This window comes from Spermophilus citellus (assembly GCF_964194105.1).
Source record: "Spermophilus citellus genome assembly, chromosome: X".
Taxonomy (NCBI): domain Eukaryota; kingdom Metazoa; phylum Chordata; class Mammalia; order Rodentia; family Sciuridae; genus Spermophilus; species Spermophilus citellus.
Window position 1 is genome coordinate 109,256,437 of NC_138190.1, and position 21,865 is coordinate 109,278,301.

The 21,865-nt window shown below is 39.8% G+C and overlaps 1 protein-coding gene across 1 annotated transcript in view; it reads right to left on the minus strand.

Annotated features, from left to right (window-relative positions):
• Positions 1-19,875: 19,875 nt before the first annotated feature.
• The window catches only part of DCX (doublecortin), a gene marked incomplete at its 3' end in the record, with an annotated part of 119,599 nt that continues 117,609 nt past the window's right edge, over positions 19,876-21,865 (minus strand). The window contains exon 7 of the mRNA XM_081277923.1: positions 19,876-19,932. Within this exon, the coding sequence (XP_081134049.1) occupies positions 19,876-19,932 (57 nt within the window). The remainder of the gene's footprint in view (positions 19,933-21,865) is intronic.

Below are 21,865 nucleotides of genomic sequence, written 5' to 3' on the forward strand. Positions count from 1 at the left end.
GTGCAATGATTAGCTGCAACAAAGTTTGGGGTATGGAGACATTCTTACACTAATTTCCTTCCTTCCTTCCTTCCTTCCTTCCTTCATTCCTTCCTTCCTTCCTTCCTTCCTTCCTTCCTTCCTTCCTTCCTTCCATTTTTCACTCTCCAGAAGCTTCAAATCCTGAGACACCCCATCCAGAAAAGCATGGACACCCACAGGGATAGGGCATCCACAAACACTTCTAAGATAAGTGTGACAATTTAACCAGACTTTATAAGTCTCCTCTTAAGGGTTGCAAGGGAAACTTCTTTGTGGAACAGGTGACACTTGAGCTAAGCCTGGAAGGATAATAAGGTTTTGAGAGAAAGCAAGCATTTGAGGCATGAGGAAAAGAGATCTTTAGAGTTGAAGGTCTTGCATTAGGTGGAAACGGGATGTGTGTTTGTATGGGTCCTACAGAAGAAGAGTAAGGAGGATGGGTGGGATCTGACTTCAGAGTTCATGTTGGCAAATAATGGAAGATCAGACTGGGTAGAGCCTAAATCTGGAGTTAAGAGTTTACGTGAGTTCTACAAACTGGTATGAGGAGACACAGGAGCCTGCCTAGCCAAATATAGCCATAAAGACAGTCATGGATTAGTTGACTGGGCAGCTGGGAAGGCTGCCACTGGGGGTGGATAATATAATTGAAACTTCTTTCTTGTCAAGTTCCTCTGGAATGGAAATGGCAAGTAAGGGTCCACTTATCATGAAACTGTGTACCTTGGGTACTTCACCTCCACATTTTGCTCTCTTTTCTCCTTGTATTTCATTACCTCCATTATGCCCTTTGGCACATAGTCCTCACCTTCTGTCACTGGCAGAATCTCACACAGTACCACATTTCCTAAGAAATATCTTTTTGTCTCACTATTAATCCCCTTTTCTTGTTCTATCCAAATCCTACCATTTTCACTTATGTTCCTGAGCACAAACATGATAAAGTCACAGTAGATATTAATAATTGGTAATGTCTTAATAATATTGAAATATGAATGGGAGCCTTCAATGCCTTTGCTAGAAACAGAGGCAGTCATGGGACTTTAGCTTAGAGATGGGGGGATGGGGATGGGGTGAAGATGGGGGTAAGGGTGGAAATTTGAGAAGAGGGCCTTTTGGTGACCTTTGAATAAGAATAGTCTTACTTATTTCATAAATGTTTGAAAAGAGACCCCCCATTCTCTTTCGATTCCCTCATGTTCTGCCCACCTTGTTCCTGTCCTGCAGGAGCCTTCCAGAAATAACTGTATTAATTAAACAGCACTTAGATGTAGAAAAAATGCTCAATTTGGTTTGGGGATAGAAACTTTTCCTGAGTTGTCAAGGACCCCACAGAATTGAAGCTGCTGCTATTGGAGCTCATGTTCACAGCTCCCTTGGACACTAAAATTAACAGATGGGACACTTCAATCCAGGGCACAGTTGTCAAAAAACCACAGTTTAAATCAGTCACAGACAACTGTTTCATTCCCCACACTTGCCTGGGTGTAACAACTGCAGGAATGCCTCTGCTTAAATTACACCCACTGACATCACAGGGAGAGACATGTCTAGGCTGCACTCATTTTCTGTCCTTTCTGAGCTTCTTTTAGAGCAAGGGTCAGCAATATTTCCAAAATGGGGTGCCAGGGTTCTGACCCATGTTCTTTTATCAGATGAGTGTGTGTGGGTTTATGTATGCAAACAATGGCAAGGTTGAGGGTGATGAGATATGGGAGAGAGGGGAGTTATTCTGAGTCTCAAAGAAGGGGATGTGGTGGGTAACTATTAGCCAAAGACAGAAGGGGACTCAGTGACAACTCACAAAAATAAATGGTGAGGAATAAGTTATATCTGTGTCCCTTGACCTGTGTGCCTGTAATAACTGAGTGTTCAGCCTCAGGGTACCAGCTCTTTGAAAATGGAATCTATCCATTCCTTTGTTCACTCAGGCATTCGTTGAGTGACCACATTGTGCCAGGCAATGGAAACAGTTAATTGATTATGACTCTCTTTCCTAAGAAGCTCACAGTCTAACTTCTAGAAAATTCTGAGCAATTGAACTATTCATCAAGCCTAGAGGTTAATGTCATTAATTCTACTGGCATTTGCTGATGCTGGGTACTGCACTGCACTGGTCGTTGGTATGCAGACATACAGAAAATAATTGACCCCCATTTGTATTCAGAGTGGTAAGGAGTGCTTGGATTAGATGAGCCTCTATGATACCTTCTGACTTAAGATCCATGATCTAGAAGGAGAATGCATTAGATCTGGGAAGCGTCAGGTCTGGGGGGGAGGCAGATCCATATATCTGGGACTTGATCTGTTGCAATATCAGGTACCTAATGGGTGCTTGATAAACAAGTATTATTTTTACTTTGGAAACAATCTCTTTCATCATTCCCTTTACATGGAAAAGCAATCTCAACCTAGGGAAAATTTAGTGAATTAAAGCAGGTCTTACTGAACAGATTTTGTTCTATTTGTGGTTTGTGGACTTTGGAGCTTCTTAAACTGATGGTCATCCTATCAGTGCTTCACTGCTTTGTACTGGCAGTTCTCAATCTGGGGTCTCTGAAGGTAGTAACTGGTGTCATTAAACTATTTTTCAATGTTAAAAAAGCCTAATAGCAATTGTGAACTCAGCCAAGACAAAGCCACAGAGAACTAAGTACAATATCATATTTCTTTACTTTTGACTGAAATTATATTATTTTGGTGTGGTTATCTCATGTGGATTAGAAGCTCTGAATGAATAAAAAATTGGGGAAATGAATTATTCCATAATAAATGTAGCTTTGCTAGATACAAATCTTTCCAAACGTGGGGCCCACAGGGGGAAAAATAATAAAAGGGATCCTTGGTGGTAAAAGGTTGGAAATCACTGGCCTCCACGTCTGGATGCCAAAGTTTGGCTGCAGATTCAAAGCCTGTGACCACGGAATCCTGGGATTATTGGCATCTGACACCCCTGATGTGGTTCCTGTTGGAAAAGCAAACATGCTCCCTGCCCAGCTTTCTAAAGTGTTATACATTAACCTGCTTACAAAGCGCCATTCACGGGTGGACAGGTTTTTTTTGGATCGCGGTTTACTGTGTTTTTCTGCCTGCAGTGAAAGAACGTTTCAGAGGAAGCACAGGCTTGCCTGAAATCTACAAAGTTATGCCATTGCCGGACAAGCAGAGAGCTCCTTATAACTTACAGAGCTGGAACAAGCTGTCCACACCTTTCTCCTTCTCCTTGACAGCCCTCGTCCAGTACCTCTGAGAACATACATTCCATGAACACATGCAAAATTGACTAAGACTATCCACTGGGCTAAGGAGGGAGGACTCCTCAGACTGGGGAGACAGAAAGGGGTCTTCATGGAGCCTGGTCAGAGAGAATCCTTCCCATTCTTCCCATTGCCTGAAAAAAGTTTCTGGTGGAGGCTTAGGAGGAGTGCTCTGGAAAACTTGGGGTGGGGGGAGCTAAGATTTACTGGAGAGAGAAGGAACTCCCATAAACATTGATCCCAACCACATTTTTTAAAAAAAGACTTTTGAAGATAGAATTGTGATCAAATGCATGTAGCACAAAATTTACTATCTTAACCATCTTTAAGTGTACAGTTCAGCAGTGTGAAATATGTTCACATATTTTAGATCTCCAGAACCTTATTATCTTGTCTAATTCAAACTCTAAATCATTCAGCATTTCTTCATTTCTCCCTTCCCTTGGTTTCCAGTAATTACTATTTTACTTTCTCTTTCTGTGAATTTGATTACAGCAAATACTTCATATATGTGGAATTATTAAGTATTTAAATTTTTGTGATGGGTTTATTTCACTTAGTATAATGTCCTTAAGGTTCATCCATGTGTCAGAATTCCTTCCCTTATTAAGACGGCTACATAATAGTCCATTGTACTTATGTATCACATTTTGTTTATCAATTCATCTGTTGATGGTGATGGGTTGCTTCTACCTCATGGCTATTGTGAATGCAAAGAACACAGTTGTGAAAATATATCCTTGAAATCCCACTTTCATTTTTTATATATACTCAGAAGTAGGTATATGATAACTCTATTTTTTATTTTTTTTCAGAAACCACCATATTGTTTTCCATAATGGCTTCACCATTTTATTTATATTCTTGCCACCAGTGCACAAGAGTTTTAATGTCTCTATATGCTTGCAACACTTGTTTTTTTTAAATGATAAACTTCTTTATGGGAGTGAGGTGATATCTCATTGTGATTTTGATTTGTATTTCCTTAATGATTACTGCTGTTGAGCATCTTTACCTATACTTAGTGGACATTTGTATACCTTTGCCTATTCAAGTAATTTGCCCATTTTAAATCAAGTTATTCATTTTCTTGCTGTTGGGTTATAGCAATTCTTTATGTATTCCAGATAGTAATCCTTTATAAAATATATATTTTCTTAGTATTTTCTGCTATTCTACAAGTTTTGTGTTCAGTCTGTTGATTATGTCCTTTGATGCTCCAGCTCACATTTTAAAACAAATTTTAATTGAAAAACACAAATCATATATTTATGGTATACAGTATGAGGTTTTGAAATATGTATACATCATGGAGTAGTTAAGTCAAGCTAATTAATGCATGAGTCATCTCTGCTTATCATTTTTTTTTTTTGGTGAGAACACTAGAAGAGTCCACATTTTTAAAATAAGCAAAATGTATTAAAATGGAAAAAAGAGCACATCAAGAATGATGCCCAGGTCCAGGTTTAAGTGGTGCATGCTTGTAATCCCAGTGGCTCAGGAGGCTGAGGCAGGAGGATCACAAATTCAAAGCCAGCCTCAGAAATTTAGTGAGGCCCTGAGCAACTTAGCAAGACCGTCTCAAAAATAAATAAATAAAATAAAATAAAAATCACAAAACAAAAAGGCTGGGGATGTGGCTCAGTGGTTAAGTGTTCCTGGGTTCAATCACCAGTACTAAGAAAAAAAAAAGAATGATTGATGCCAGATTAAATGATTTCTCCAAGTCCTTGGAGACTCATGTTTTTGAGTTCCTTCCTGCTGATGCCTTGAGACACTTCTTTGTTTTTGTCTTTAATCAATCAGCACCAGGCTTGTTCTAGTGATAAAGGGCCCTATTCTTAGTACCATCCATTTACCTTTAACACCCACAACTTCCTTGTTGCTTTGACCATGCTTGTGTGATCTACCTTTTCAGATCTGGAAACCTCAAATCTACTTGTAAATTCTTTGTCATTCTAGGTACAGAAGATGGTAAATCCATAGCATTAGGACTTTGTATTAAGCCATTTAAAAAAATTCTTTTTAGATACACATGAAAGTGGAGTATATTTTGGCCTATTATAATATATGGAGTGTAATTTATTCTAATTAGGATTCCATTCTTGTGGTTGTACATGCTGTGGAGTTCATTGGTTGTGTATTCATATATTCTTTTTTTTTTTAGTTGTCTATAGACCTTTATTTTATTTACTTGTATGTGGTGCTGAGAATAGAACCCAGGGCCTCACACATACTAGGCAAGTGCTCCACCACTAAGCCACAACCCCAGCCCCAGGAAAGCCATTTTAAATACAAACTTTTATAAAGAGGCAAGTCAGTTTAATGGAAAGATTGCCAGGCTATCATTTTCTGGCTGTGTGATTACTTCCAGGTCACTTCACCTCTCTGGGCCCTAGTTTCCTATCTTCAACCACTCTGCTGTAGTTTGTTAATGGTTATTCTGGTAAAGTATGTTGAGTGCTGAGCACAGTGCCTGTCACATAATGGGGGAGATTCAGCAATTGGTAGTTCCTCCTACTGGGCCTGGACTTTCAGTCAGGATGAAGCATAGGCAGCCAAAGCCTGTTATACTCAGAAACAGCACAACAATGGAGGTGGTGGAAGGGACAGGAAAAGTGAAAGCCTGCCATTGCCCAGCAGGAGGCCCAAAGTATACCAGTGGCCCTCAGTTCTTCCTAGCCCAGAGTTCTTCGTATTCTCGGACTCACTTCCCTCTGCCAGAGATAAACTGAAGTGTCCATCTATGCCACCACAATCCTTGTCCAAGCTTCATTAATTTCTCACCTGGTTCATGACATCAGCCCCTAGTGCACACCTTGTCTCTGGCACTCGGGTTTCCTGTGGCTCTGTCTTCACATGGCAACAGTAAGAGTGGCCTATCTACAACTTTTATCAGCTCATCTCACTCTTCTGCTTCAAACTTGTTTTCCCCTTTTTGGTACTGGGGATTGAATTCAGGGGTGCTTAACCTCTGGGCCATGACCCCAGCTCTTTTATTATTTTTTTATTTTGAGACAGGGTCTCAGTAAGTTGCTTAGCACCTTGCTAAGTTGCTGAGGCTGACTTTGAATGCATGGTTCAATCCTCCTGCCTCAGCCTCCCAAGCCTTTAGGATTACAGGCGTGCACCACTGTGCCTAGCTGCTTCAAACTCTTTAATGACCCCGGGTGCTGTTCAGAGGGAAATTCAAATTTCTTAATTGTGCCTTATAGGCCCCATGTGGTCTGGCCTCTGTTTGCCTCTCCAACATCACTTTTCACCTTCCCTCTATCACACTCCATACTTGAGCCACATTGTTTAGTTGCTCAAGAGCATAGCACTTTTTTCAGGCCCTTCACATGTTATTTTCCCCTCACCTACAACATTCTTCCTCCCTCCAGCTAACTTTAGGCCTCAGTTAAGATGTTACTTCCTCTGGGAGGGCTCTCCAAATGTCTCTGAGAGTGAATTAGGTGATTCCTCTGCCTATGCTTCCTCACATCCTAGCACTGGACATGCTGTGTCATAATTACCATCTACCTTAGCTAGACTTGGAGCTCTGGGAGGTGAGGGGACATGTTTACTTACTCCTGAGAGTCTACTACAGTACCTGGAACAGAGTGCATTGCATATCTGTCAAGTGAATGAATCCTGGTTAACCTTTCCTTCTACTCACTCCCCTGCACTCCACAGCTAAGGCTCCCCTACCTCACTGGAGGCCTTTCTGATCTGCAGACATATTGGGCCTGGATCATACCTCTTTGTCTTTGTCTTTCTGGCTGAAATGCCCTTGTTCTCCCCCTTTTTCTAACAAACTCCATCTTGTTGTTTAAGTCTCAGCTCAAGTTTCACCTCCTCAGAGAAGTCTGTGCTTGAAGGGGACCATTAAAATAAGGATTTATTCTAGGCAGGGTAATTCTTAGCTCATTCTTCATCATTAATACTTTATTATACTAACTCCAATATGTAGCAGCCTTCATCACCCCATTCCAGCAGTTACACTGCCCCTCCTCTGCACCCTCAGCTCCTTGCAGCACCTCTGTCACAGCACTTCCACAAGGTTTTGGGGGATGGGTTTCTGTTTGTTTAGTTTAGATTCCGCCCCACCCCATCCTGCCCTCCATGTTGTAGGAGGACATTATATGACCTTAACTCCTCCCCCAGCCCCTGGCTTCTTGTAAGGGGACCTTGACTCATTTCTTCAATTAAAATGAAACATAAATTCTTTCCTTCCCCCACTCTTTGTCTTTCCCTGCCAGTATGCCCACTCATTACTGAGACAAGCCAGGGCTGCTTCCCTTTCAGGAAGCATCATTTTTCCAATTAGCCTTTGATTGGAAATAGTGCCATTACAGCTGGGCTGCTTTATGTGTTTGCTGGTGATTGGCAACCTGGTCATATGGAAAGAGTGCTGAACCAGGACTCAGGAGTCCCCAGTACTAACCATCTCTGCCTTTATCCAAATGTTGGAACACGGTGACTCCCTTCCATCCCTGGGACTCAGTTTCTTCCTCTTGAACCATGAGAGGTTTGAACTTAGTCTTTTGCTGCTTCAAGTGTGGCCTAAGCATGGAGCAAGCGGGGGTGGGTAGCTTGTGAGAAATGCAGTCTGGGTCCCAAACTAAATCTCTGAAATCAGACTCTATTTTAACAAGTTCCCCAGGTGATACTGTCCACAGCAAAGTTTGGGAAGTACTGTAAACTTCCCAGAGGAAATGATCACTGAAGCTCTTGTTCAACATACAGCTTTCCAGATTGTTGTCCTGGAGACTCTAATGAAGTGAGACTAAGGTGGAGTCCCGGAATTAGTATTTGTAACAAGTACTTCATGTGACTCATATCCGTGAAGTTTGGAAAACATTGGATAAGTGATTTATGAAAGTCTTTCTGCCTTTGACATTCTGCAATTCTATATGCACTGGTTCATTTCTGAGAGTAGTAAATAGTGGTACCTAATTCAGAACTCTGGGACTTATCCCTCTCTCAGTTGGGGGAAGCATTTGCAGAATCAGTCACATCTATTCAGGCAGGGAAAGAAAGGATTAAAAAAATTTAAGCAAGGGGTCTCCTTGATTGAAGAAAATCAGCAGTCTCCGGGGTTCAAAGACAAATTACCTGCTTACTCAAAGTTGTCTCCTCAAAGCAATCAGGATATAATCAGGCAATCTGAATGACCCTCTTAGAGTTTTGAGAAAGGGGGAAGAGAAACGAAGGGTGTACCACCTCTCCCATACTGGCAAGTAGGGCCGGAGAATGGTGGGCGGACAAGTTGACAAGAAAACCTAGGGGAAGCCTCTCCCTGAAATCAATCCTATTTTTCCAAACTCTCAGAATGGATATGTGGCCTGACAAGGGATGTTTTCTGATTTGTGAGTTTATTTATATGGATTCTTTTTTAGAAACATATAAAAACTAAATCACATTTAGTTATATGTTTAACAAATCACCTTTATTTGGAAAAGGAAAAAAAAAAGTTACACAAGATCAGGACTGCTCTGGAAAGTTCGGGAATAGAAAGTTGCCAGTTTTTCTCCATGTTTGGATTTGTTTTTCTTATAAATATGCCTTAAGTTCCGTTGCTGGTAGGTTTTGGCTACGTCTGAGATTTAGACAGGTGGGGAGAATGTGGAAGGGCATTCAGAGGGTATTTTTCTAGGCAGGGAAAGAAGGGTAGAGTCTGTCAGCAAGGGTGAAGTGTGAATGAGCATTGCAGAGCCAGGGCTGAAGTTAGGGGAGGAGGTATGCAAGAGGCTACTGAGCTGTCCAGAGCAGAAGAGGGTCTGGGACCAAGAGAAGCTCAGGCTGAATTGCTCAAGTTAGGGATTTCCCTCTTTCGTATTTCTTCCCTACATCCAATTTGCCCACCAAATCTTCGCACTTCTATATCAGCAGTTCCATGGTCCACCAGCTCTGGCCTTAACTCATGATCTGCTTACATCCCCATCTTGGCCTTTGTAACAGCTGTGAAGACCTTGTGTCTTTACCTACACAAGTTTGGTTTTGAAAAAAGATGTCTTTCAAAAAACTAAATATATAGAGATCTCTCTAGAAGTAAGTTTCTTGAGTAAGTTCTTTGAGGAGAGATGCAAACTCTAAACCAAATGGCCCACATCATACCCGTTACATAGATTCTGAGTCCTGGGGGAAAGAAAGTAGAATTCATCAGAGCAGGGAATTCCTAAACAAGAGATGGCTTCAGAATTCCCTTGGAGGGCTTGTTGACACAGGAATCACTAAGCCTCACTTTCAGAGTTTCTAATCCCATTTATGTGGGGTGGGGCCCAAGGATGTGCATTTTTGACAGGTTCCTAATTGGTGCCTATGCACTGTTTTGGGGGGTGCTTATACCGTGGGGAACAGGGAAAGCTGAAGGGAGAATGAGAGAGGAATGGGGAAAGCCTAGAAGAGAAGGGAGAGGTGGAAGGGGAGAAGATCAAATACCCTGAGGAAGAATTTCCTTCAAATACTAAACAACCTTTTTCTTTTTTATTGATACATTATGATTATACATAATAGTGAAATATGTTGTGATATATTTGTACATGCACATAACATAATTTGATCAATTTCATTCCCTACTACTTCCCCTTTCCCTCCCCTCTTCCCAATCCACGTCCTCTATTTTACTGGTCTCCCTTTTATTTTTATGAGATTCCCTTTAATTTTTTTTCTCTATAGCTAGCTTCCCATATTAGAGGGAACATAAAACCCTTAACTTTCTGAGTCTGGCTTATTTTGCTTAGCATGATTCTCTCCAGTTCCATTCATATTCCTGCAAATTTATTTCATTCTTCTTTATGGCTGAATTAAACTCCATTGTTGAATACCTTTTTTTTTCTTATAACCCCACCCATACTTGTTTCTCCACATCTCCATTCTTTTAGTCTAAACAAGTGGTTTCCAAATTTCTAGACTTCCAAATCTTTAAAATTTCAAAAAGAAAAATAGGCTGGGCATGCTGGTGCAGGCCTGTAATCCCAGCAGCTTGGGAGGCTGAGGCAGGAAGATGATAGGTTTGAAGTCAGTCTCAACAATTTAGCAAGGCTGTAAGAAATCTAGTGGGAACCTGCCTAAAAAGAAAAAAATAAATAGGGCTGGGGATGTGGCTCAGTTAACCAGAGCCCTTGAGCCTAGTCTCTGGTACACCCCCCCAAAAAAAGATTTGTCTGAGTCGCTCCCATGATTAGCCACTTGAGATATTAAAAACAAATACATGCCTATCTTTTACTGTAACCAAAATTTCATAAAAGAATGGATAGTAGAATAAATAAGATATTAAGCTATGTGAATATATGATTATATGACCTGTGTGATTCTACATCATGTACAACCAGAGGAATAAGAAGTTATACTCCACTTATGTACATGTCAAAATGCATTGTATTGTCATTTATAACTAATTAGAACAAATAAAAAGGAATTGACATTTTAATACCAAAAGGTAAAATAGATAATCTCAAAATTAAAACTTGTCATTTATATGAAGTATGTTATGTCTATGAGGAAAACACTACAGTTTTTTAAGGGGGCACAGTTTTTGCTTTCCACCAGAGTCTGGTGATTTTTGTTTGTTCTGCGCTGCTGGTAACTGAGCAGAACTTATGTTTGCTTGTAATACATACCCAGTCCTTTGTGAAAAATTTATTACAAAATTGTTGTTACAGAGGTCTAGCCAGTCTGATTGTTGCATCCAACTTTCCTTTGGATTAGGCACACCAAGAAATGCCATCTCCATCTACTTTCTTTGTTCTCACCAGAGTGATGTTGATGGGTCTGGTTGCTAAAATATTGTATGGAGGAGACATTCCAACTTACCTCAGTCCTTGGAAATGCCTAATGTATGTTGGCATCTTTGCTTCTGGAAACACAGGTCAGATGGGAACTTCAGTGTTGGCCTTTAGAATTGTGGGGTTGACCAAAGTGTTTCCCAAGATCTCAGCCTCCTCTTTCTGTGCTGTTTCCTCCCACCCTTGACATCAACCTCTTCCCACATACAGTTCCTTGTGTTATTGACCCCATTAAAACCCAATCTGAGAAAAATATTTAACTAGTTATTTATGCCTTAGGGTGAATAAAATATTTATGTGTTCCCTCTCCCAGAGAGTAGCTGCACCATAACCTATTGAGAATGGAAAGCTGTACTGTTTAATGAATTGCAGGCAGCAGGTAGAGATATTTTCAAATCTTTCTTGGATTTCTGCAGAGTACTAGAAGTGACCACCTATTCTGAAGACACGATCTGACCCTGGGCAAAGGATTTTAGATACAAAAAGAAGTCATTTGATTGCTGCTCAACTCTGGAGGGAGATGCTGTCAATCATGGTTTTTCCATCATACATTGATCCTCAGCTTTATTTTCTGTAAAATTAAAGGGTTGGGCAATATACTGTCCAAGTCTTGTGCCAGCTTGGACATTTTATGGTTATATGATTATTTGTTTAATGGTTAAAAAAATAGAATGTCAGCCAAAAATATTGAAATCAAATTTTATTTTTGGAAAATGACATTACACCCATCTTGCAAATGTACACAAAAAAGAGAATGCAATGGAGAACAGAGCTTGAGAGCCAAAATGATTGCAAGAGCAGCTCTTTGGCTGCACAGTATTGAACACTGTGAATCTGCAGCATTCACAGTTCACAACACTTGACACGAATGGGGAACTTCTCTAGACGACCTTGAAGTCCTCTGACCAAAGAGCCCTCATCAAAGTATGAAGGGGGAGGGGGGAAAGGGATGTTAACAGGCACAGGAGATAAAAAGGGTCTGCCCCAACCAGTTTTACATGGGCCTCACCAAACCTACCAGTCCAAAGGTAACAGCAAACCAAAAAGGAAAATTGCAATCTAAGAGTGGGCTAGGCAGTACCTGGGAAACAACAATGTATATAAACCCAGGTCCTCGTCTTTTCCGATAATAACCATTCTAAAGAGATGACTAAAACTCATAAGTATGTTATATTTCTCTGCTTTTATTTTCTTTTTTCTTTTCAAATAATTATTGGTCATTGGTCTTTGGATGTCTCCAAATTCCCCAAAACTACTGCAGGGATAAGGACATCATTGCCTATTGTCTTTGGATTTCATGTGATTCTGAGAACTATTCAATTCTGTAATGTGATCAAACAAAGACACTCCCAATTTGCCACTGATTTTTATGTGAAAGGGAATTGAGTCTTTGATCACTATGCCATTCCTTGAGAAATGGTCAATAACTGCTGAGAAATGTCTTTCTCCCCTTTTGGCTTATTTATTCTTTGCTGACTTTACTTGGCAAGAATGATTGGCCCCTAAATCATTTATTTACAAGATACCTGGGAGCAGGGAAGATATCTGGAAGCAGGGAGCGGGAGAGGGGAGAAGGGCCACAAGGAAGAATATATTCTTTTCAGAGGTTAAAATGAGTTAGTTAAGAAATGTGATGTACAATACCATGCATTTACTCTCCAAAGCTAGTCACTAGCAAGCTAACGCCTCTAACACTACAACCACCAATTACAGCTGTTTTACTACAGTTACTCAATCCTAACTACAGCTATAGGGCACAAAGGGTGGGCTGTTTCCATTTTAAACTTTCTCCCTTTGAAAATGGCCATAAAAACATTTTTCTATACAAGTTTAATGGCACAAAAAGGTGACCAAAAATGTTTTAAAGAACTTACCACATATGAGAAATGCAAAATTCAATCAAAACATGCATTAGTTGTGTACAAGTCATAAGGGATCATTGGCTTCAAGCTGCAATATATTACAGGACCATACACTGGAGACATTTTGGTATAACCTCCTACTTGCTTAAGCCCCATTAAGAGAAATTATAAAGAAACTCATTGGAAATTTTGGCATCCCATATGATATTGCCAAGCAGTGACATTCCCAGGGGCTGTGAACTCTCCTGAATAAATGAACACCTAACAAGTTAGCTTCTCTAGGCCCACTGATTACATATATAGGGACTGCCTGTGCAGTTGGTGTCAAAAATAAAAGGTTGAGGTGAATCTGTAACAGAAGGAAAAACTACATCTCAATTAAATGAATGTTTCTTTTTATAGTATGGATTTGTTAAATACCCTTTTCATTTAAATTAACCCCAGTTGCCTACCAGTTGAGCTTGACCAACTCAACAGTTGGCAAATGCAAAACAAAAGGTTATTACAGAGAGCTTAATGAGTAGTGGTAAAAGTTTAAACAAATTGCTCCTGCCCCCCATCCCCACCCAGCCAAACCAAATGGCAGGAGCAATCACCTGTGGTCTCTCATTATATTGCAGCTTTTTCAACTATGAGCAAATTAAACAAAATCAACTAATAGTATTTAGCTGATATGAATCCATGGGTGGATTTTTTCTGTTCAGCTGAGTATTTCTCTGAGCACACTTCACTGCTCCACAAAAATGGCAGACTACAAAGGAACCACAAAGTATTCTGTACAGTGCTTGGAAGGCAACAACCTAAAGATAAATGAGCTCTAAGAAAAATGATTGAGGTCTGCTGAGACCGAAAATGGAAAAGACAAAGGGCCAGGGTCAGGTTAATTCCCACCAATATGCTTCTGACTATACTGGGGTAAGACTAGGGCTGGTTGAGTCTGGAAATAATTTTGCATCAATTCCAAGGCAAAAATCACAGGCTAAGAAAAAGCATATGCTCAGTGCCTAGACAGGGAGGAGGAAAAACCAAAAAATGATCAAAGAATTGCACAGTAAAAAGAGTGATAACAGAGCATAAACTGAGAACAAATATAGGGAAATAGAAAAGAAAAAAAAGTGATACATGGTGGAGGTAAAGTGGCAAAAAGCCGTTGATTTCTTCAGGTTATTTCCCAGAAATGAGAAATTCCTATGCCTTCAAGTCTTCGCCTTAGTTTACAAGGTGTTTATTCTGACTTCTATTATGTCATCTGATCTCCCTCAACTAACCCACCTTCTGTGATCAGGAGAAGGAAGAGGCCTTAATTCCGAATGGGCATCCTATACTCCCCTAGCCCCAGACATCCAAGGTAAGAAAAATTCACCTCTAATTCTAGGAGATGTTGAAGCCAATAAACTAAGGGATAAAAAGTCAGTCATCGCAAATGGTAGCCTATGCCAACAAGCTTGGCTAATGTTGAGGGCTGCATGGATCCTTAACAAGAAAACAAGCAGGAAGCAACATCAAGAGGCTGCGTGTGAAGACCACAGCAGAGCTTTGGGAATGGAAGCAAGCTCTGGGAAGCAGAGTAGAGGAGATAGAGAAGAAACACCCATTTTCCTGAAGGGATAAGAGGGTCAGGCATACTGAAAGATAGACTGATGAAGAGTGAGACTTCTAGACTGTGAGGAGAGAAAATGGAAGGGGCTAGGAGAATCTGCTAATAGTCTCAGCCCATAGTAGGTTGCCCTCTGAAATCATTGCTCTGTGATTCTAGAAATTTGTTTACCTCTCCACACTTGTGTCTTTGCTGCTGTGTAACAAGAACCACCTGTCTTTTACATACCAAAGAAGTGAGATCTGCTAGCCAGAAGAATAAAATTGGGAATTCATTTTTTTAAAAAATGACCCATATTGTCTTATATGTAATCACAGGTTTTAAGGGCTATCTAATGGCAATATACTGAATGGTAATAGCACTAGACTGACTCTGGGCCACCAACAGCCAGAAAATTTGACAGATGCCTCTCTGGCCAAAAGGCAGGCATGAAAATCAATGAACTATCCTTGCTTCAGGTGGTCATACCTGCAAGGAAGAAGAAAACCTGCATGGACTCATAGAACAGTGGATGAAGCTTTATATGAAGTCCTCTTAGAGCAGAGGCAGAAATATGACAGTTTCTAAACTCCATCCTAGAAAAGAGACTCAGGAGATTTGCAAGGCTCAATTGCTACAAAAAAGATCCCATATCACTCCTGACATACTATCAAAGGCTGTGGGCCAGTGCTCAGCTTCTTCCTTCTCTGGGCTCCAGGTCTCATAACATAGAACTCCTGCTCCTTCCCCACTCCGCAAAGTGCTGATGGGTTATTCAGGAAACCAATCTGAGTCTAAAAGCCAAGTGTCTTAATGCATCAAAGACAAAAGATGCTTGAGGCCTGGCCATGAATCCTATGGCTCCATGTAGCCAAAACCAAGTTTTATTCACCTTCAAAAAATAATACCCAGTGCCTTTTATTTCCATAACAAATAGACAACTGTGAAGGAAGTCATTCAAACCACACTGTTCCAATGCTTCTGTCTAGGGAAGTCTCTTGACATAGATGTTTCTGACATGTGCTGTATTTTGAAAAATTCCCACTGGTGTGTATTATGCTGAAGTTCATTCTGAGGACATGGGTATGTTCTTTCTCCAATCCCAGGGAGACGTGCAATTTTTTTTAAAGAAAATACATTTAGAATAAAATTTGAGAGGGAGTAGGTGCATCTCTACCCCGAGTATTGAAGAGATTAGGGTTGGAGATACAATTCTGTCCAAGGCAAGCACTGAATTCCTTGTCTGTGACCTGGGCTAGGTGATTCTAAGAAGGATCTAAGAGGATAGCTACATATCTACATTAAGATTCCTTGGCTACTTTTGTTTGAGGAGGAGCAAAGGAAGAAGGAAGTACCTGAGGAATGGAGTAAGCCTAGTAGGAGGTCTCTTAGAACTCAATTAATGAATACCCTTTAGTTCCCAGGAAGAGCCTTGCTGCATGTTCAGACCTTGTTTCCATGGTTTCTGCCATGGAAGGCCACAGGAGCAGTGTACACAAGAAGATGAGTATGGTGCATAGAGCACACTGCTTGCTATTTTGGTGAAAACACAAGGAACCAATGTTTAACATCAACCAGGGAACATTTTAGTCACAATGCCCCTTGCTTATACATGGAAACTCTCCCCATCAGGGGAGGATGGCTATGGGGACATTGTGTATGAGGACAACCACAGAAAGACTAGGTTATTTTCTCTAGCTGGTCTAGTGGAAAGAAATCATTGCTATTTTAAAAGCAATCATTACCAGTAGCAATGGTAGCTGCACTAGTTTTTAAAATGCTGAAAAGCCATCTCAGAAAATCAGGATGAACAAAGCTATTACTTCACTCTTCCTTTCTTCCTTTCCCTGCTCTTGAAACAAGAAACCTTTAGTCCTTTGCCTGGGAGGACAAATCAGTATGTGGTGACATGTGTGGAGCAGATAGGGAAAACTACTTTTCTTTTATTCCATTTTTAACAGAGTAAGTAGCTCAGAGGACTATTCCAAAGGCGCCTCAAGATGGGGCATCCCCTGAGTTAGATAGACTGTTGTTCCTATTGGTCTTAAATGCCTCCCTCTCTTTGGGGACATCTGCAGCCCATGTGAATGGGAACCATGTGAATGTGGGGAGAAAGGGCCATATTAAGTTGCTGGGTGGATTTCCCACTGAGATCAGGGCAGCAGCATATGGCTCCAAGATGCAACATGACCCTGGGAAAGAATTCTCAGGAGCCTAATGGAAGGCAATACTGGTTAGTGGGAAAAGGCCCTGGAATAAGAGCCAAGAGATGCGGGTTCTAATCCCAACCCTGCCCCTAGCCAACTGTGTGACCTCAGGGAAATTACTTTACCTCTGTGTCTCCATTTCCTGGCCTGAAAAAAAAATGAGGAATTTGGGAGTGGATGATGTGATCTTAAGGTTCCTTCCAGCTAGAAAACTCTATGATTCAATCTAGGCTAATACTAAAGTCCATAAGGACACAAAGTAGTCATGCTAATGGCTATCCTTTCCAAAACAGTGAAGAGAAAAGGAGATTTTCTCTCAATTTACCTCTAGTTAACACTACTTATGAAGTTAGTTGTTCAGCCCAGCCCCTATATATACATTTCCCCTTCTTTGTCCCTATTTCTATTTATGTAGGGAAGAAAAATTAGGAGGTAGGAACAAGCAACAGATGGATTGTGTGTGTGCACATGTGTGTGTGTTTGAGTGTATAAGAGAGAAGAAGTTATGGGGAGTGGTGGCAAATGCTTGCTGACTTGATGTTTGCTAACCATGAAGCAGTCAACACAATGGGACTAGAGTGGTAAAACTGAACTGGATAAATTGGGAACAAATAATAGGGGTAAATGAGCTCAGTGACACTTTTTTGCCTTGAAAACATGGGCTAATTTAAAATGCAATTATTGGAGGCTTGAATTTTGAACTACGCCAAGCCCCTCAAAGTGGCAATACAGAAACATTTCCTTATAATAATTAAAAGAAAGATGGAAACTGTACTATTGTTACAGAAGACTGCTGATTCCAAGATTATTATAAATACAATATGTCCATTTAGTATTTTCTAGTGGTACATAAGCCACATGCAAGGAAGTTCTCAGCTTGTGTAGAGCATGAGGAAATCTGGTTTCTTCCTCTGGTCCTACCTACTCTCCCAGCAGTCATTAAGCTGCCTCTCTATTTCTTTATCTTAAAATGAAGGTGTGGGACTAAATGAGATTTTAAGAAAGACAGTGGATGGAGTCTTTAGAAAGACCTGGTGTAAAGTTTAAAAATAGACCCCCCATCATTCTCTATCCCCAACTCCCATTCCAAAGTACCATTTTTTTCTAATTAATTTTTGATTATTTTAGGAGGCAATATGAAAACTGTGAGCTTCTAGAAAGAAATAGGGGCTAGGTGAAATGAGTTTCTCAAATGCTTTGAATGGATCTACAAATGCAGGAGAGATCAAAAGGAGATCCTCATAATTTGGGGGTTCTTCAGTGAATGATCAGAAGAAGCAGAAACCAGTATTAACATCATCTCACTTCTGAATCAAAACTGTTTCTGGTAATTAAGAACTTCTGAAATTGTCTAGGGACCTCTAGCTACCCCTTCCACCCGGTGTTTCTCCCTGCACATCAGCAATGCCACCAAGTTGCCATCAATCCATGTTGGGTTGTCTTACAGTATATTTCCTAATTGTGAATCAGCTGCAAAGGAGCATGTGCATGTCTACGCACGTGTGTGCGTGCACACACACACACACACACACACATACACATACACACAGACACACACAGCAAGCTCATTCCATTCATGGGAGGGACAACTGCATGTCATTCAGTAGCCAAACAATAGCTTGGCTTTGAATGATGCACCTTTCAAAATATCTGAACAATTACAAAGCAATAAAGGAAATCTTCATATCTGCTCAAAGCAAACACAGAATTAGCATGCATGGCTTTCACCTAAATTTAGTTGTCTTTGCCATTATGGGCTATGATTACAGACAAAAAAGCAGTGTTATGAACCTGTACCTCAAAGACTGAGAATTATTTTAAATGATCAGTCCTTAATAAAGAGAAATCCTTTCTAGTGTTAAAGTGAAAGGTTTCTGTATCTTCAGTATGAAATATTAGGATTATAGATAAAAAAGAGTTGCTTAAAATATGCCATAACATTTCATTTAAAATATAATTAGAATGTCTGGTCCACATTGAAATTATTAATGTAAGCATAACTGTTAAAAAGCTATCAAAAGACTGATTCTATTGAATTGGCCTCTGCTATTCATTTCATATTCTCCTGGAGGTTACTGTTTGGCAGTGACAGCATGATTTCTAAACTACATTATTCTTCTGCATTTTTTTTGGTAAATTTTCTGCATGTGTTTTTTAGACAAAAGAAAAATCACCAGTTTATAAAAAAGGAGCCTGAAGAGTTTGCTCCTGAAATACAGACATGAGTTTTTATAAAAAGGATATTGGTTTCTTGCTATAAAAAGTGACCGAAAGGTGTCAGACCTGAAAACAAATTCTCACAGTGTTTTCAGTGTTAGCTGTTTACAAGGCATTCAATAGAACAGAGATAGATGGATACCGTACAGTTCATTGTAATAACTTGGTATGTTGGACAGCTTTCAAGATGAATCAAATATATAACATCCTTTATTCCAAAGTCTTATCAATTACTTATTGATTCCAAATTGCCCCAGTGGAGAAGTTGACCAGGAATTGACTGTGCTTTTTAACTTCTACTGAAACATCTTAGAAGTTTCTGCTTCATCTCTTTTAGCTAGTCCTGCCCCCACAGTCCTAAGCATCTGGTGCCATAGTTATTAGCTGCTGGTGTTTCTACCCCTTGACAGACAGGGTTGGTGCTAGACAACAAACTGGGGCTCAATCAGGAGTAAAGGGCAAGGCTGGGGAGCCGCCTTGCCATCTTCCTGGGAGCCTCCAGCATTATTAAGATCCGGAGACAAGGGGCACTTGTGTTTGTCACTCTTGGATGCACCAATAAGATTTTTTTCCCCACACAAACATTTTAAATGCTAAGTATGTAAACAGCCCTCTACAGAAGGAAGACTGCTATAGTGTATGAGTAAGTGAGATAGGAAAAATAATGAAGGCGCCTAAATATTCAGTAGAAAGGTCATGGACTAGCACATTTGGCATCCCTGGAAAGTTACTCAAAGGACGGTTATCAATCTATCTCTCATAATTGGTAACTGTGGATCAGTGGCCCAGAGGAGAAATCACAGGAAAATAAACCCAACATACTACAGTGTGTTTTTGAAAAATAACAACAACAACAAACGAAAAATTGAAAGCACCAATAGCCCTGTTGGACACTTCAGAGTGAAGTATCCTACTTTAGTGGTAGGATTGGATTTGTACTCTGGATTCTACACACTCCGTCCTCCTTCACATGGAATCACCAAGCGAGTCAGAGTCATCCAAGGACAGGGGCAGGTACAGGTCCTATAAGAAGAGAAGAGGCAAAGTTAACTTTCCCTTTCTTGACATCTTGAGATTTGGAATGACTGTTTTAGTTTTTATAACTAGTTTTTCCCTAATTTTTATTTTTAAATAATTATTTATTCATAAGAAACAGAAAAATGCATAGGGAGATAACCATATGCTAATGTAGCCTTCACCCAACTTTCCCCAAACATAACATCTTAGAGTTCTATTTGCACTCATTTGTTTGAGTGAATAATCCTATACAATTGTATTGCATGCACATTTGTGTGACTATCACCAGAGTCAAGATGCAGAACTCTCAGCACAGGGCTCTCTTGTGATACCCTTTTATAACTATATCCATCCACATTTGCTTCCCCAAGCCCTGACAACCAACAGAGATGCTTCCCTCCTCTGTAATTTTTGAATTTCAAGGATGTTGGCTAAATAGAATCGTGAAGTTAATAAGATTTGGGGATTGATCTTCTTAGCCAGCATAATTCCCTGGAGATTCAAACAAGTTGTTACATGTATAAATATATCAATAGTTTACTCCTTTGTATCCCTGAGTTGTCTTCCATGGTACAGAAGTAAACAGATTGCTTAACAATACACTCACTGAAGGGCATGTGGAATGATTCCAATTTGGGACCATTGTAAATAAAGCTGCTGTAAATATTCAAGTACATGTTTTTATGTGAATGTAAGTTTTCATTTTTTCTGGAATAAATGCTCAAGAGCACAATTCCTGAGTTATATGGTAATTGCATGTTTAATTTAGGGTTTTCTTTATTCTTTTTTCCTTTTTAATTTTTTTTTTTTGTTTTGGTACTGGGGATCAAATCCAGGGTCTTCCACATGCATACTGAGTTTTATCAGGACTACCATATTGTTTTCCAGAATGGCTGTACATTTTTACCTTCTCACTAACCAAATATTAGTGATTTCAGTGTCTACACATCCTCACCAGCATTTGGTGCTTTCACTACTTTTTATTTTAACCATTCTTGTGGATTTGTAGTAATATCTCATTGAGATTTTAATTTGCGTTTCTGTGATAGGCTAATGATACTAAAATATCTCATCATGTATTTAAATGATATCTGTATTTCCTCTGAGTGAAATGTTTCTTCATATATTTTGTTCATTTCCTAATTGGACCTTTTCTTGTCAGTTTTAAGAGTTATTTATATGTTCTTTAAATAAGTCTATTGTAGATATGTGGACTTGCAGATATTTTCCTCACTGTGAGTAGTTTGTATTTTCATAACTTTTGCATGGTCTTTGGCAGAGCAAAAGTTTCTAATTTTGGTTAGGTCCAACCTATACAATTTATCAATTTTTTTCTCCTGTAAATTGTTCTCTCTCCCTCCCTCCTTCCCTCCCTCCCTCCCGCCCTCCCTCTCTCCCTCTCCCTCATGCTCTTTCCTCTTTTTAACCCCTATATTTAAGTGAAATATTACTTGGAAATCCAATTCATGAGAAAAGGTGGGGTGGCAGATTTTTACCCAGTTCCATCTTTCTCTGCACCTTCAAATGTAGCAAAGTTTGAAAACCACTATTTTTGTGCTTGATATTAGCAAGATACCAAAGAGAATAGAAAATCTAGAATCAACGATGTGGATATTTGGTAAAATGGGAGAAAATAACTTCAATAGAGGATTGTCTAAGAAAATTGGAGAACACCTTCTGCTCAAGGTAGAGGAAAAAGTGGAACTGAGGAAGGAAAAAGAACAGTGGGAAAGAGAAATTCATTTACTATCAAGACATCATCAAAATGGCGATATTACCAAAAGTTCTCTATAGGTTTAATGCAATGCCAATCAAAATCCCAACAGCATTTCTTGTAGAAATAGATAAAGCAATCATGAAATTCATATGGAAAAATAAAAGACCCAGAATAGCAAAAGCAATTCTAAACAGGAAGTGTGAATCAGGTGGTATAGCGATA